General features: G+C 32.6%; 3 protein-coding genes across 3 annotated transcripts; 1 reads left to right on the top strand and 2 right to left on the bottom strand.

The window, feature by feature from the left end:
- The first annotated feature begins 117 nt into the window (after window positions 1-117).
- On the top strand, window positions 118-5,060 carry HSPBAP1 (HSPB1 associated protein 1). The gene is made up of 6 exons (XM_089706489.1): window positions 118-737; window positions 815-948; window positions 1,088-1,212; window positions 1,621-1,745; window positions 3,400-3,510; window positions 4,468-5,060. The coding sequence occupies exons 1-6, from the start codon at window positions 411-413 to the stop codon at window positions 4,864-4,866; spliced, it is 1,221 nt and encodes a 406-aa protein (XP_089562615.1). The 5' UTR covers window positions 118-410; the 3' UTR covers window positions 4,867-5,060.
- Window positions 5,061-5,883: 823 nt separating this feature from the next.
- On the bottom strand, window positions 5,884-9,487 carry LOC149480389 (very long chain fatty acid elongase AAEL008004-like). Its single transcript, XM_089706517.1, has 6 exons — window positions 9,373-9,487; window positions 9,031-9,221; window positions 8,647-8,781; window positions 8,039-8,144; window positions 7,068-7,204; window positions 5,884-6,076 (listed from the first exon to the last, which is right to left on the bottom strand). Exons 1-6 carry the CDS (start codon window positions 9,431-9,433, stop codon window positions 5,900-5,902), a joined length of 807 nt encoding a protein of 268 aa, XP_089562643.1. The 5' UTR covers window positions 9,434-9,487; the 3' UTR covers window positions 5,884-5,899.
- A 550-nt stretch (window positions 9,488-10,037) lies between these two features.
- On the bottom strand, window positions 10,038-15,981 carry LOC149480388 (aldo-keto reductase family 1 member A1-like). The gene is made up of 6 exons (XM_089706511.1): window positions 15,792-15,981; window positions 13,777-13,957; window positions 13,477-13,664; window positions 11,173-11,411; window positions 10,611-10,761; window positions 10,038-10,263 (listed from the first exon to the last, which is right to left on the bottom strand). The coding sequence occupies exons 1-6, from the start codon at window positions 15,861-15,863 to the stop codon at window positions 10,120-10,122; spliced, it is 975 nt and encodes a 324-aa protein (XP_089562637.1). The 5' UTR covers window positions 15,864-15,981; the 3' UTR covers window positions 10,038-10,119.
- Window positions 15,982-16,672: the final 691 nt, after the last annotated feature.

The raw sequence follows: 16,672 nt of genomic DNA, 5'->3' as shown, positions 1-16,672 counted from the left end.
ATTTTTTTTATTAGATAAGATAAATTACACAACTTTCAATACTGTATAGTATTTTATATTTTAATCTTTGATCGCGGCTCGATTCCAATTTGCCGTCACTGTCATCATCTGTCATAAACGTTATCTATCAATGTCAACTGTCAAATGCATTTATGCGAAGCGTTTGTTTTGGTGAGGTCCAAAACCTTTTACACGTTCATTTGGTATTATTGGATATTAATCAGATATTTTGTGTTCACTATTCAGTGTTCTGCACCGTTTAGTTTAGCTTGGTTCATCGTTTGGCGTAGAGGTTGTTCTGTGATGCTCGGTGTCTAGAATCGGTGCATGATGTAATGCACTGTTGCACAATTCAGTAATGCTATATGAATGTTTAATTACTGCATCGAATTATCTGTTAATGCGAAGACATGGCTACGGCACTGAATGAGGAATTGGTACGGAATATAACAACAAATGTGTCTGTCCCGCTTGTTTTTCGTAATTTTGTTACTAACTGGTCGTTAAGCCAGTGGAATTTGGAGAAGTGGTCCACCGTCTTCGGTGATAGAGAAATACCTTTTAGATGTATGCGGAAAGATTTTATATCTGATGAGCCCTGTTGGGAGCGAAAATGTAAGGTTAAAAAACTGACATTTAAGAATTTTATCAACAACTTGGCTGCTAGTAAAGAGTGGATGTATTTTGATTACAAATATCTGCATCAATGGTTCGATGCCGACAGTGAATTGTGTAAGGTGAGTGTTTTAGCTTATTACCTATTTTCTTGTTTTAAATTGAAAATGTATGGATAATACACTGTTTTGTTTTGAAGGAGTTATCATGGAAACAGTTTGGGTATGACAAGGGAGCTGCCGATACAACCCTCTGGGTGGGCAGTGAGGGTTCACACACTCCTGCACACCAGGATACTTATGGATACAACATAATTGCTCAAGTGCATGGAAAGTGAGTACCTAAATAATGTTTATTTTTGTATAGAACTTGGAAAGAATTCTTTAAAACTTTAACAAACACATTCTATTCTACATTTATGTTTAAAGTATTTTTAAGTAAATAACTGATAAAAACTTGTAATATATTTTAGAAAGCGGTGGATTCTATTTCCACCTGAGACAGGAGGCCTAAAACCAACCAGGGTGCCCTATGAAGAGTCCAGTGTGTACAGTGAATTGAACTTCTTTTGTCCTCACAGTTTGGATGTTTTTAATGGTAAATATATTATTACTATGTATCTGTGTACATAACACTAAAATAAATTTTCTTTCCTGTTTTTCATGACTGCTCTAATCCCATTACTTATAGCATGATGTAATAAATGGACTATCCAATACAAAAGTTATTTTTCAATTTAAATTTGAACCATTAATTACCATTAAATACCATTATTATTATAGACTAGCTGTGTTCCATGGTTTCACCCGCATTGCTCCGCTCCTTTTGGTCTAAGTGTGATGATATAGAGCCTTCCTCGGTAAATGGGCTATCTAACCCTGAAAGAATTTTTCAAATTGGACCAGTAGTTCCTGAGATAAGCCTGTTCAAACAAACAAACTTCAGCTTTATAATATTAGTATGAATGCGAAAAATAGCAAAGAAATTATTTATATTCTATTCTAGGTTTAACCGGAGGCAGAATGGTTGAGTTGTCTGCAGGTGATGCTCTCCTAGTGCCAAGGGGATGGTGGCATTATGTGCAGAACATTGACCCAGTGAACATTACCCTTAATATGTGGCTGCCACATGTATGTAGATATTTTCACTTGATATTACACATTACTTAGAACAGTACAATTCTGATACAATTTAGTATGACTAAGGCGTATGATTTATAAGTTTGAAAAAGTATTTTTTATTATGTCATCAAGACAACATAATAATTATCGAAGTGTCTAGTCGTCCGCTAAACGGACGAATAAAATAAATTAGTCGTCCGATTACCGGATGAATAAAATAATTTAATCGTCCGATTACCGGATGAATTAAATAATTTAATCGTCCGATTATTCGGATTAATAGATAACCTTTTAACACTAAAGCTAGTTGGGTTGGACTAAAGCAAAGGGGGCGCAGGACTTAGAAAATTTTTGATGGAGTTGGTGTCATTATAACACCTATTTATTATTGTTTTATCGTAAAGATTACGCTAATATAAGCATGTTTTATAGGAACAACTTTTCTCTAAAATCAAAAATGGCCGAGATATTCGCCCTTAATTCGTTAGGTTAGGTTTAGGTTAGGTTAGCCTTTAGGTTAGGTTAGGTTAGGTTTCTTAAAAAAAAACTACACAGAAATAGGAGCCCCGCGAAGCGGGGCTCCGTCGACGCGCAAAAAAAAATCAAGTTTAGGTTAGGTTAGCCGTTAGGTTAGGTTAGGTTAGGTTTCTTAAAAAAAAAACTACACAGAAATAGGAGCCCCGCGAAGCGGGGCTCCGTCGACGCGCAAAAAAATAATCAAGTTTAGGTTAGGTTAGCCGTTAGGTTAGGTTTCTTAAAAAAAAAACTAAACAGAAATAGGAGCCCCGCGAAGCGGGGCTCCGTCGACGCGCAAAAAAAAATCAAGTTTAGGTTAGGTTAGGTTAGGTTAGGTTTCTTAAAAAAAAAAACTACACAGAAATAGGAGCCCCGCGAAGCGGGGCTCCGTCGACGCGAAAAAAAAAATCAATTTTAGGTTAGGTTAGGTTAGGTTTCTTAAAAAAAAACTACACAGAAATAGGAGCCCCGCGAAGCGGGGCTCCGTCGACGCGCAAAAAAAAAATCAAATACCTACGTGTGCCCTCCTCTCCCCTCCTCCCCCCACAAAAAACCTATAATACGTGCGTCAGTTCTCTAAAGAAACCCCGATAACCTAACTATATAGATAAATAGATGTTATCGGACGATTAAATTATTTTATTCATCCGGTAATCGGACGACTAATTTATTTTATTCATCCGTTTAGCGGACGACTAGCTTTGTCCAATAATTATACTATAATGTATTATTTTGGTGAATGCAAGTTTGGACAAAAGCGTGTCAATCAATCAACAATGATAAAGCTTACTAAAATCAGCTAGGGATTTTATTTTCAAATCTATTCATATTGTAATATTATTATGTTTTTAATTAATTTTATTTTGATCAGTATCATTTTGGTTCCATATTTTAAAATTATAAATGATAATTTAAACAGTATATCATTAGGAAATTGATAAATGATCAGGAAAATATACAAGGAAGATGTGCTCATAAACAATATTATTTGTGTAAATCCTTGCCTTATTGTTTTTCTTGAAAAAAAAAAAAGAACTCGATGATTATTTTACCAGACAATTTTAATTTTGATTTTATTATACCAGTAGATTTTGCTCTTTACTTCCATACTTACAAGGAGTTACTAATGTAGGTTTTTTTTTTGCAGGAAAAAGATCCCTCGGCGCATGTATCAGAAGCACTCATTAAAATATTTATTGCCCAAATGTGCAAAGATTTGCCTTTGGAAACTGCTAAAATGCTGGTCAATCCTAATGAGGTAATTTATGTTTAATGTGTTTTGTGTTTTAATGTTTTATCGTGTTGTTATTTCGTTATTATCAATTATCATATAAAGTGAATAGTTTTATGTTTTAATTCTAAGAATAATCTACACTTATTTAACCTTAAGTTTAATTTACTACACATGCCCCAATAATTTCATAAAATCTTAATATATATAAATCTCGTGTCACAATCTTTGTCCTCAATGGACTCGCACACCATGTGCAGTTCGATCCAACTTGAGAGATAGGATAGTTTAAACCTTGAGAGATAGGAAAGTTTGAAGCCGGGTCGGACCGCTAGTAATATATAAGATAATTAAATGATATTAAACAATGTGGCTGCTAATTAAAATGCACAGAATAGTTTTCATTGATTTCTGACCTGGCAGTGAATCAAGAAATGACTACATATATTTTACCTGGCATGAAGTGATAATGAATTATAAATATATATTAATTGACCGTGAAACTACATGCAGGTGTTTGTGTAAAGGTCGGAGGAGTTACTAGAGTGTCATAAATACAGGATTAGTCATCTTTCCGATTATATTCATTAGTATCCCTGTATGTGACTATATGCATCATATAGATGCGTTACGTCATCCGAACTAAATATTGTATGAAATACATATATGATTTAATAGTATGATTTGCATTTTTCGGATCATAGGAATTCTTAGTCAGTGGTTATTGATGAGTTTTTTTAACTATATATTTCCTGTTTAAACGGGACAAATAGCTTGTTATAATATAATATTTTAAGTCATAGTGAACAAGTGACAAAACGCCGAGCTTTTGTACAATGACGAAGCCGTCGTCACTTGTAAATTTTAATTTTATATGTCAAATTTTTGAACTGATTGTGTCTGAGAACACGGTTTTGAGGATATTACCAGTATTATTAAATGCATATACTACGTTCAAAAATTAAACCGCTCATTTGTTTACAGGATGACATTGTGGACACGCCACTTGCAGTATTATTCCTGCAGTTGGAAACAGTAGCCAATACGTATATGGATAAGAAGAGACGAGTGCGTCGTGTCAAGAGACAAAAGACGCGCGATGACGACAGTCCGCTGCCGGACTTAGAGGAATTTGATCTCAAGAGCTTAGTCGATAACCCAGAGAATAATATGGAAATAGCACCCACCGTAACGAGTGTAGATCTCATCAATATACTGAAGGATAATCTTAGTAAATACGCGAATACTGAGAGAGCGTTAGACGACGAAGAATTGGACGGTGCTACGAGCAGCCTTTGTTTGACAAAGGCTGTCATCGACGCGTTTAGTCAGAATGACGTCATCGATCTCGTTAAGCATAATTTACTAGCTCGTTTAAGTTAAAGCTTTCCCCGTATTAACATACGTGCTCAAAGAGCTATTTTATTAATGTAAGTATAAGTACAGTTTTGATTGATATCACAATACATATATTCGTAAGGAATAATGATACATAATTATTATGTATTTTAAAGAATTTTTTAGACTAAGTGAAAATTATGAGGGCGATATTGCAATAAATATAATTTATGTGATGACTTTTTTTCTTTTCTTGAATTTTTTTTAAGTTTCGGTTCTATTACGTTACTAAAAAAATATTTGATTGTGTCAATTCAGAGTTCAGACAAGTATACAGTTGGGTACAGGGCTAGGATCATAGAAATCTAAATAACAAGACACTAGAAGTCGTAAGCGCGCGTGACCTTGTCGCCACTCAGGTGACTTTCACATCACCAGCTGTGCCACCAGTGTGTTCGTCACAGTTCAGTTGCTCTGGAGACGTATGTGTGTAAACATGGTGTGTTTCAGCATTTCCCATTGCGGAAATTCTTCCACAAGTTGTAATTATACTAATAAAGGAATAATATTTCATCGGTAAATATTTTTTTTTATAAATAATGCCGTTTTTCCTTAAAATTATAATTATATTTATAAGTATTATTACGAGTGTCACCATAGTAATCGAAATAACAATGAATGACACAGTCGAGCATTCTTATTATCACGTTTAACACAAATTTCAACCTTATTAGAGCAAAAAGAAACAAAACGTCTCATATACTTAGGGATGTTATTCTAAAATAAACCGTAAATTCGTGCGTTAGGATACATATTAAAAAGCTTAATTTAATATTTAAGTTAGTTTTCACTAAAATCAAGCAGTCCAATAAAAGGCATAGTTTACTTGTGTGTACTGTTTAGCTATCGGTTTAAATGTGTTGATTTTGGCGACAGCGGTTTTCATACGAATTATGACATTATAGCACTTCTATGTTTCTTGTTATTTAGATTTCTATGGCTAGGATATTGAATAAGAATGGTCGTTCAAAAATAGTATTTAATATAATTTATTAACTTATTATACTTTATAAGACGTTCAGTTTTCTTTATTCACTTTATTAAGTTTTATATAAGTGCGGTAGTAGAAATCACTAAAGAGTATAACCATAAAGAGATTTTGAGGAATGAGGATATAGGCGGGCGGTCGTGGGAACGGACAATCCGGTGCCACTGCGAGGACGATAAAGTGGATCAGTAATATTGTGAACTGCACCTGAAAATAAAAGAAATCGAACATTGGACTAAAAAAATAGTTATACCATATACTAAAAGCTATATCATCATTAATCATTAATACATACAAATAAAATCGATGTATTGTGGAAATTTCCAATTCATTAATTTTTCGATTCTATAACAACGAATTCTGATTTTAATTGTTACGTATTTTTATCCATAAAAATAAGTAAATAAAAATACGTAACAAGGAAAAACACCTCGCGTTCTTGACCCGTGTCGTATCTATTTATTTTGGGAAAAAGGTGTCAATGTATTATAATACACTAGCTTTCCGCCCGCGGCTTCGCCCGCTTTGTCTAAAACATAATAAATTATATACTAAAACCTTCCTCTTGAATCACTCTATCTATTAAAAAACCGCATCAAAATCCGTTGCGTAGTTTCAAAGATTAGGGACAGAGAAAGCGACTTTGTTTTATACTATGTAGTGATAGTGATTTATTAGATACCAATTAATTAGTTAGGTACAGAACTAATATGGAATTACAGTGGCTTGTTTACATCGCACCGCATGCAAATGCCAAGACGTATTTTTGAAAAAGTTGCCCAATATTGGTTATTTAATTAATTTAACAACACAATTTAGCAAGTGTTAATATAGTATTGGTTTTAGGCATATTGTGATTCGTGTGCGTAATCGCTCACATTTTTGTACCTAATTTTTACATATTCATGTAGAATAACATTACTTAATATGTAACAATTAGCCGTGAGAATCTGTAAATGGCTTATTGTATATATTATGTGACTATTTTAAGAATACAGCTGTAGATTCTCTTTAAATATAAATAAATAGTTCATAACAAAAATAACGTAATTTCAAAAATATTCATAATAGTAATTGCGTTAGATTTACAAGATATAATACGAAGAAATTCTATGAGTATAAAATGGGGATGGTAAATAATTTAACTCAATATCTCTTGTTATTCTTTAAACATTTTAAATAAATGATAGGTACTCACTATTTGTAGTTGTGTGACGTGTTTCTTCCACCAAACAGATTTCTTGTACGATTCGTTACATGTCGTCAGCAAATAGTACGAGTACATAACGATGTGGACGAACGAGTTGATAGGAACCAACATTGTCATATGACCACCTGTTGCATACAAAATTATTCATTGCATAAAATTATCTTCAAATTTTAGTGATAATTAGCGAATTTGACACCATAGTCTCGATTGTTACAAAGAATTCGCGAGTTAGAATAAAGGTAACTTGTATTAGTTTCGACACATAAAACATTATTCTTGTGATATCTTTACATTCCTATTGAACAATTTTTACGATACATATTAAGTCACTTGAGGTATACTAAAGTTCAAAATGTCTAGAGCCCCTGGTGTCCTAGAGGCTACAAGAGACTATTTTACGTGGGTACTATTAGATTATTTTACCTTATTAAAATATGCTATGAAAAACTGAGAAAACGCTAAAAACACCAAAGGTACCTACTGAAGGACATTTACTATTTATTAGTAGCTAGCTGTAAATAGCCTATAGCCTTCCTCGATAAATGGGCTATCTAACACCGAAAGAATTTTTCAAGACCAGTAGATAGAAGATCGGACCAGTAGTTCCCGAGATTAGCGCGTTCAAACAAACAAAGAAACTCTTCAGCTTTATAATATTAGTATAGATGTTTCAAGCTAAGAAACGTAGGTACCTCAATAAATTCAATAACAAGACAATGATATTCTGTTAATATTCAACGGAATTATAGCCGATCAAGATAGATACTATTTATATATCTTATGTTTATTCAGGTCTAATAATGACCTATTCAATTTAAATGAAGGAATTGTTTAAGGGCAATATTATGTGGCAGAAATTTTGAGGAGAAAGTTATTTGTTAAAGCCAGTGTTTGTCAAGAAAACATGCAAACGACCAGTAAAAGTTTTGTTTTTAATGATTTAATAAAATTTGATTTACCTGGCACCCATTTGACCATTCCCCAGGCGACGGCGACCATACCAAAGTGATGGTATACGTGGAGGAATGATACTTGATTTTGTTTCTTTCTCAATACGAAAAACACCTAGAAAGTTTATTGATTATTATTAGAACTTAAACTAATTTAGAAGGCTTCTGAGGCGTATTGGTTTTAGATCCAATTTTCAAAATAATAACAAGACAGGCAATTAAAATAATTAATTTTCCAGCAAATCAAGAAGTCTAGGTGAAGAAATAAATGTTTGAGTTTGAATCTTTTAATTAATCTGTAATCTAGATATCGAAGACCTTATCCATGAACACAACATTATCGGGGATACAAAAGCGCAGCGCCTACATTGGCGAACAGGTTTTTGGTCATCTGGCTAATGATCGCGACGCGAAGGGGGTTTATATGAGTAATTCGATCTGTAAACGCACAGATGGACCTCGCCACGGTTGGAGAGACAAGTAGAAGAACTCGACGCCACGCTTAGGCGCGAAACCTGGAAACTTTTGGTATCAAAGGCCAAGATTCGCTTCGCCATTGAAGTAAGTAATTGTTCAATAATGTTATAATAACATTTGGCTAAGATGTCAGTTCTTACCGTATCAAGCAAATCGATAACTTTTATAATGAAATATCCGTAGCAAACTTTCCAGGCGTAGTCAATACTGTGAGGTCCGTTGTCCACTGGGTGGCAAACCAGGGAGTAATTAGTTAACCATCCAAGACGTAGGCTCTAAAAATGAGAAAGAAATACGAATGCACGGATTGATATAATAATGTTAAAATAAACATTTCTCTTATTGAAGGAATGCACATTGTTAAATTAAAGGATAATATATTAGGTAAGTAACATTTCTTAAAAATATTAATTATAAAATAACTATATAAAGGAATTTTGCAAGTTTTTAATGACTTTATAGTTTTTGATGAAGAACATGTTGATTACTATTTACTATAAAAAAAGAAGTTAGTATTTACTTACATAGTAAACCACATATGCACAGAATGCTATCTGAAATGCGTTATATATTGCTATAACATTCCGCAGATCGTATGCTGGTCGGTCCTTCATATAGTTGGGCAACCATTTCAATACAGTAAATAAATAGAATATTATTAATGCTAAGGCAGGCCATGGCGAACCAATTAGGAACCAGTCTCGTGTCCTTTCATCTAAAAATAAATAAAAAAGGTAGATTTTATACGCAATTTAAATGTTGATCCTGTTTTATTCCGTGACAGAACCTTAATTTCTATAAAAACACTTAATTTTTTAGTTTTACATTTCTAAAATATATTTTTATAAATAAAGTTATTTACTCACCAGCGATATCTTCATTTAAATAATGGTATAACTTAATTGATCCCTTTATAATAAGCGCCATATCTATCTAACCAAAAATATAATATGTTAACAGCCTAAAACACAGCCAAGTATCCCGCTGTTCATTTCAATTCTGATCAAAGGGGACATTAGTATTCAACATTATTATTAATGTATACAGTGGATTTACCCTTCTGGACTCGGTGATACGTAAATCAATATAATTCAATTATGAATAAAAAGAAAGAAAAAAAATCAGGTCAACGGTTAAACTTTTTTATAGTTATATCTATGACAAAAACCCTCAAATTCCTTGTTTTTGCACATCGAGAATAGGTTTTATAGTATAAATTTAAATTAATATGTAATAATCAAAGTTAAACAGGATGACATTCAAAGAGTAGGTACTAAAAGTTTCCATTTAAAGAGTAGGTACCAGCGGTCTGCCCCGGCTTCGCTCGTGATACATAATACGAGTAGGTGTAGGCTAGATCACATTCAATGGTAAAATAATTTTTGTAATCGGTACAGTAGTTTCTGAGATTAGTGTGTTCAATCAAAAAACTCTTCAGCTTTGAATTATGGATTTTTAAAGTAGTCAATAACCCTTAATTATAATTTTCGTATCTTTATGCTAAGGTTGTGAAATTTAATAAACAAACACATTGTGTATTTGGATGATATTTATTAGGTAGTTCAGATATGTTTCTATAGTTCATAAAACATTATATGTTTACAATTTATACATTATTTTTTAAAAGGGAATTCCGGATGTTGCTCAACACCTCGGAAGAAAGCGAAATCACAAATACGGCCATCTTCTCCCTGATCCAAGCTTCTTAGCTCATTGAACTCTGCCTCATTAAGCTCAAAGTCCCATACACTGATGTTCTGAAATAAATATTGTAATTTTATGACTTCTTTATCACTAGGTATTTTATATAATTAGTAGTTTTAAAATATTCTACGTTAGATACTCGCAGTCTGTGAGTCTGCTCCAGCTTCGCCCGTGGTTATATATCACGTACATGCAACGGGTGGCGGTTATAGTTTGTTTAAAATCGGTCCAGTAGTTCCTGATATTAGCGCGTTCTTTAATTAACAAAAGTATAGGAAAGTATTCAAACGTTTGCCTATTAATTACTTTAAATAAAATAATATACTACACTGGTTGTGTATATTTTCCCAACAAAAATAAATAGAAGTATTGTTTAAATAAGTAGTATGCAAAATCTTACCTGTTTAATCCTTGTAGGGTCTGTGCTTTTAGGAATGGCTGCCACACCGTGCTGCAGTAGGTATCTTAATAAAATCTGGGCTGGAGTGCGATTATGTTTCTTGGCTATTTCCTTCACTGCCGGCAGGTCTAGTTGACTCGGGTACTCCCGCCTATATTGTAAATGCTTATTAGTAGTACAACAATCCTTATCATAATTGTTAGGATTTAGTTTTTCTCCTAAGTAGGCACATCATCTTCTATGTATATCATTATACACTAGGTAGTTACATCTTTTCTTAATAGTTATTAATATGTGCATGCAACTCATACCTACAAAATAATGTATTGCTTCATTTTACATCAATCGTAAGGTCCATGTCCTTGTGATGTAAAATCTAGTCTTTGTTATTCGTAAAAAACTACGAAATGAAATCTTAGTAACTACCTTACATATTATATTCTGTGCCAATTGTAATTTCAATAGAATTACATAACAACGATTACAGAATGACGAGTAGGTACTATGTATTACTATTTAAATTAGAATTATAAAATTTGATATGAAGTAAATTTAAACGTACCCAGTTTTGGTAGACAGCATATCAGCAAGAGCTTTGGAGCCTAATGGTGAGTAAGCTACAATAGGTATTCCTAAACGGTTGGCTGCAGCTATGAGAGGTTTTTGTTGGCATAAAATATGCACCTCCACTTGAAGACATTCCGGTTTTGCTATTTCACACAAGCGTTTTAATTGTTCTTCATTCATATTAGACACTCCCAAATGACGGACTTTACCAGAATCCTTTAATTTTTGCATTGCCTGCGAAGTGAAAATACAAAATATTATGTTACTTATCTTATAAGCTTGCTATTTTTTTAACAATTAGTTGCTATGTAAATCTTACTTAAAAGGGTTTAGATGTTTTTAAAGAAAACTTCCCCTGGTCCGCAAATTTTATTTGTCAGTCTAGTGACGCTCTTAGGTTCAACGCTTATATTAGTATCTGAAATGTCTTTTATGATAACTTGTTTTTCAGATTTTTGTGTCGTTTTGTTCACAGTTCGATTAGCGGATAGTTCATGTGGAGTGGATTGTTTGATAAACTCATTTGGCATTTGTAGTACTATAACATTATTACGCTTGAATCGATTGGGATTTTTATTTTTTTTCGTTTTGAATTTATTACGTATATTGCACATCATTATATATGCAGCATTATGTTTATTTGGTTGTTTCCCTTGTGTTTTATTTAAATTTAAACTAAGAATGCTTTGCAATGAAGAAATTTGTGACAATGATCTCGATAAGACAAGTGATATTATCTCGAGACTATGATTCGACTTTGCATTATCCTGACTTGAAAAGTTGCTAGATGTACGTGCAGATTTTACCGTGTCATGTTCATTATTTATTCTTTGTGCAGCGAGCGATCTTTGATATTCCTTACATGTATAACTTTTCACATTTCGTTTTTTGTTAAAGCACGGGAAAATATGATTAAAAATGTTCTTTCCATTCCGTTTTTCACGCGAGCACATATTGGAAAATTCCGCTGCGCTGCACTGATTATTTCCTTTAAAATTTTTCTGTGATTCTTTCAATCCATGCTTGCTTTGTTTCTCACATAAAATGAGTTTATTTTTTGAAAGATAATTATTGTTGTTCTTGCGCATTTTGTTTTCTAGGCTTTGATTTTCTCAATCTCAATTATTCGGCTACTATCGTCTATTACTTTATTAGATGCATTAAGAGGATGAAGAAATTAGTTTAAAGTTGAGAAATAGTATGAAAAATACATCTAACATTTTTATATGCAACACGCATCATTGTTTTGAGAACTTTGGTATACAGTTTAGGCAATTTTTTATTTTTAAGACTGCCCCGAAGTCGCATTATACTTAAAAGTGATGCATCTACATGAATTGGATAATTGCTGCTATTTTTAGAATGTAAATCAATGCTATCGAACGAATTAGCAGCAGGTTCGACATGAGCGCAGTACTCTGGTATTTCTATAAACTTGGTGATTTTTGGTAATTGATCTTCACCACCACCACAGCAACAAGGACACATGAATTTGGGAATTAAATTAGTCCAAACTTTGTTTTCCGTAATGTCTACTTGTATTCTCTGCATAGACGTCGATCTTGTTAGTGTTGTGGTTTGTGCTGTAATAGGTACATTCTCACTTATGTTTGTTTTATTTTCTGGTTCTATGTCCTCTTTTGTTATGCTTCTTACATTAAAAATCTCGCTGCTATCGATTTTGTTTAAGTTATTTTTTGTTTTATGACGAAAAATAGGCGATTTGTATATTTTCGTCCATGAAAAATAATCTTGATTCAGATTTGGATAATCTTTGTGTTTTATATCTGTTTTAGTATTTTTCTTCTTATTAGCCATTTCTAATTGCAGGCATTTTTTTGATGAACACATTGGGTAACTGCACTCTTTGTATATTTCATCATTTCGATAACTATTTACAATATTTTTTTCGTCATATTGTAAGTCGCATTTTTCTATTTCACCACAGCGCATACAGTGAAATAAGGACACTCCCATTATATAAAGATTTATCGTTTGCCTTGTTTTAGTAAAGATAAGTGATATTAATTTAAATACACTGTAATTTAATTTTTGATGGTTATTAGCCTAAACATAAACTTTATTGAATAATATTGAAAACTAACGTTGTCACGTAGCATAGTCAAAAATATAGACTTAAATGTACATATAAACTTCTTGGATCTGCTAATTACTATCATACAGAGATAATTTTACGTTTGGTATTTGTAAAATCTTTAGTAAGTCGACGGAGGTTCCAAACACATATTTTGCTATATAATTACTATTATTTTTTGGGTATAACCTTTACTCAACTAACCTTCCAAGTACTAACGATATCTGTCGTGAGGTCAACCTTCATGCTTCCATCAGGGTTTTTAGGGTGCAGATCACCAGGCACATGTTCAAAAGAAAACGGTACATGCATAAGATACATGTCAATGTATTCTAGTCCTAAATCGTTATAAGAAGCCAGAAAGTACTCTTCAACAAGCTCCGGTCGATTTCCTGGAAAAAAATACAAATTATAGTATGAAGTAATGTGTTGCTCTAGGTAGAGCCACAAACATGTTTCTTCATTCTTAAGATTATGTATCTAATTAATCATTAATGTGCATACCTCCAGGGGGTAACTTGGTGACTATGAAAAGATCTTTCCTTTTGTCGTCGTCATCTCCAATCCAGCGCTTTAGTGCTTTACCTATAGTCGCTTCATTTTCATAAGCTCTTGCGGTATCGATATGTTTGTAACCAGCATTCAGCGCTGCATCAACAGCTTTTTCCAACACCTCATCTGAAGTCTAAAGAATGTAATTTTTTATTCAAATGGTCTGGTTGTTTTTGAATCTATGATAAAAATACATTGCTTAACGATTCATAGTTTACTTTCAATCAATTTTTATTTCCGGTGGAATAACAACTTTAAATTTTTTGTTTCGCCTAGTAGTTCTTTGAAAAATAAAAATAAATATATAACTCGTAGTTAAGTACAAAAAAATATTTCTCAAGATAAGTTATATTTATGTTTTAATAATACCTATAGAGATTAACTACCTAGTACCTAAGCTTCTAGTGAGTTATGTAACTAGGTATTTTCTTTAATTTTTGTGAATATTTTTTTAAAATACCTACCAACTTAGTACTGCAACGCGTAGTATTGAGTACCTTAATTCTTATAATACCTACCTGATAATCTTGGTACCTGATAGGTAGGTACAAAAACTTATTTATAGCAAAAACTTGTTTGATTTTTTCTTGTCCTATTCAACCTTCAAGCAAGCGTAATGAGGCATTTTTATTATTTTTATAATTACTGTATTATTGTGTCAGATCAAAAGAAAATTAGTGCAACCTCAGGCTAAATTATAATGAATGCATCAAATCAAGGATTTAAGGCAAAATGCAGCATTGCATACAAATAATATGCAGTCAGTTAAATGACGTAAATGTCTGAATCAATGCTATCGGTGTCATCCTCAAATGTATGTAATGATGTTGATGTGAACGGAAAGTGGTCTCAAGATAACAAGTGTCGTGCGTCAACATCCAGAGGTCTGTCTGGCTCCAGTGGAGGAGACTGCGATGACAGCGAAACATATTCCTTCTGCAGCGGCAAATGTTCTTGTGGTGCAGACAACGCCTATGTATCAGAATGCTGCGAGAAACCAATAATAATCATCGATTCTGCTTGTAAACTGCACAAAACGAAATGGGATCTATTCAAAAGTTATTTAAAACGACGAATGAAATTGAAAAGCCGAGATGCGAAAATCTCAAACTCTAAACAAAAAACATTTGAAAAAATGAATAACATAAATTCCCCTAAAAATAATGAACGGGAAATTATTTCTGAACAAAAACAGGAAAATGTGTGAATATGATTCAAATAAAATTACCTAAAGACCACTTTATCTTTCACTCTATAATATGTAGGTACGTAATATCATACTTAGACGGTATAAACTCTATAATAATATTATACATATCGTGGTAAAATTTTTGTACTCGCTCCTCATCTCTTAATTTAATCATGTAAGTACGTAAGTACCTAAGTAGAAGTACCGTTAATGCTCACCATTGTTTGTATTTTCACATGGGCTAGTTTACACACTGGACATCTAAAGAAATAAGAAAATGCCAAAGAACAAGACTTTAAGCTAATTCAACTGTAGGTTCTTCTATTTAAATGAAACAAAAATGACAGAATAAAATGAAGAGAAGGAAGGAAACTATACTCCAGTATAAACTTATAGCTGTAGTTAGGTAGGTACTATTTATTTATTTAGTGTATTATTTTTGTTATCATCTGCTCATTTTGCAGGCCGGAGCCGACCAAGTGATAATTTACAGTCTAACTTCAATACTGTTAAATGCTATGTGTATAATTTATTCCATTAGAAGCTTATTGATTACTTTGTACATTCTTAAATACACCGTTAGAATAATCGCTTCAACTACCCATTTATCTGACATCTTTACCTATATTTAACTAGGTGAAATTCCGTTTGTGTTTTTAAAATGAAAATAAGTAGGAAAATAGATTTATTTACTTATAATATATACAAAAAGTTTTAATTGAACAAAATAAAATAGTAATGAAAAATATAAACAATAATTAACTCTACATAAACTTACTTGCCACGTTCCAAATCCGATTCTGGGCATGCGGTCTCCATTATCAAGCACAAAATATTCTGGTACAGACATGATTTGTTAGTAAATAACAAATAATAAACTTTGGTATGTAAACAGCAACAGTAACTAGACAGACGTGTAGAGCCGTTGGTCGCCCGGCGGAGTCTCTGTCGGAGGAGTGAGGAGTGAATGCAACCTCGATACAGGTTTTAAATTGTTGAAATTGAGTTGCACTCGAGGTATAAAGCCTGTTGAAAATTACTATAATGCAATACATAAAAATAAAATCTATTCAATACCTAGGTACCTACCTAGTACCTACTACCTACTTCTAACTTATTCAAAGTGCGGTTAGCTGGGGACCACAGAAATATAAAAAAAAGATATTTCATTAATTAAATAATTTTTTTTTAATAAATATTTATTAATTATTATTTTTGTTTATTTAATAACAATTAAACCACATCGAATCAGACCCTGAAAAATGAAAGGGTTCTATTCCTGAGCATACTCAAGCGTAAGAGAAAAAAAAGACTCGATTAGTAAAGTATTTCGGTCGCTATCGTGTTAACAAGAAAAAGGATCAGCACATACAGACACACGGACGTCCAAGACAGAACTTTTTTAAACTGTTTTTTAACTAGTTTAAATAACAAAAATGACATCAAAAATATCATGAACGTTAAAAATAGTGTTTTTTCTTAATATATGTGTGTATGTATTATCTTACAAGTGCAATGTATGATACATAAAGACATTTTAAGTTTGAAAAATCAGATGTTTTGCGCGAAGTGACAGTAGTACCCACCTCAACGCTTCGCTTATGAGGCGTGCAATATAAGTAAACGTAATTATCTATTGCATGTCGTTTTTTTCTGCGA

Source organism: Colias philodice, chromosome 18 (genome assembly GCF_061535455.1).
Source record: "Colias philodice isolate Cphi_HAF_F1 chromosome 18, ilColPhil1 Martin Lab GWU primary, whole genome shotgun sequence".
NCBI classification, from domain to species: Eukaryota; Metazoa; Arthropoda; class Insecta; order Lepidoptera; family Pieridae; genus Colias; species Colias philodice.
Note: the sequence above shows the minus strand (reverse complement) of the source record. Positions and strands in the feature narration are given on the sequence as shown.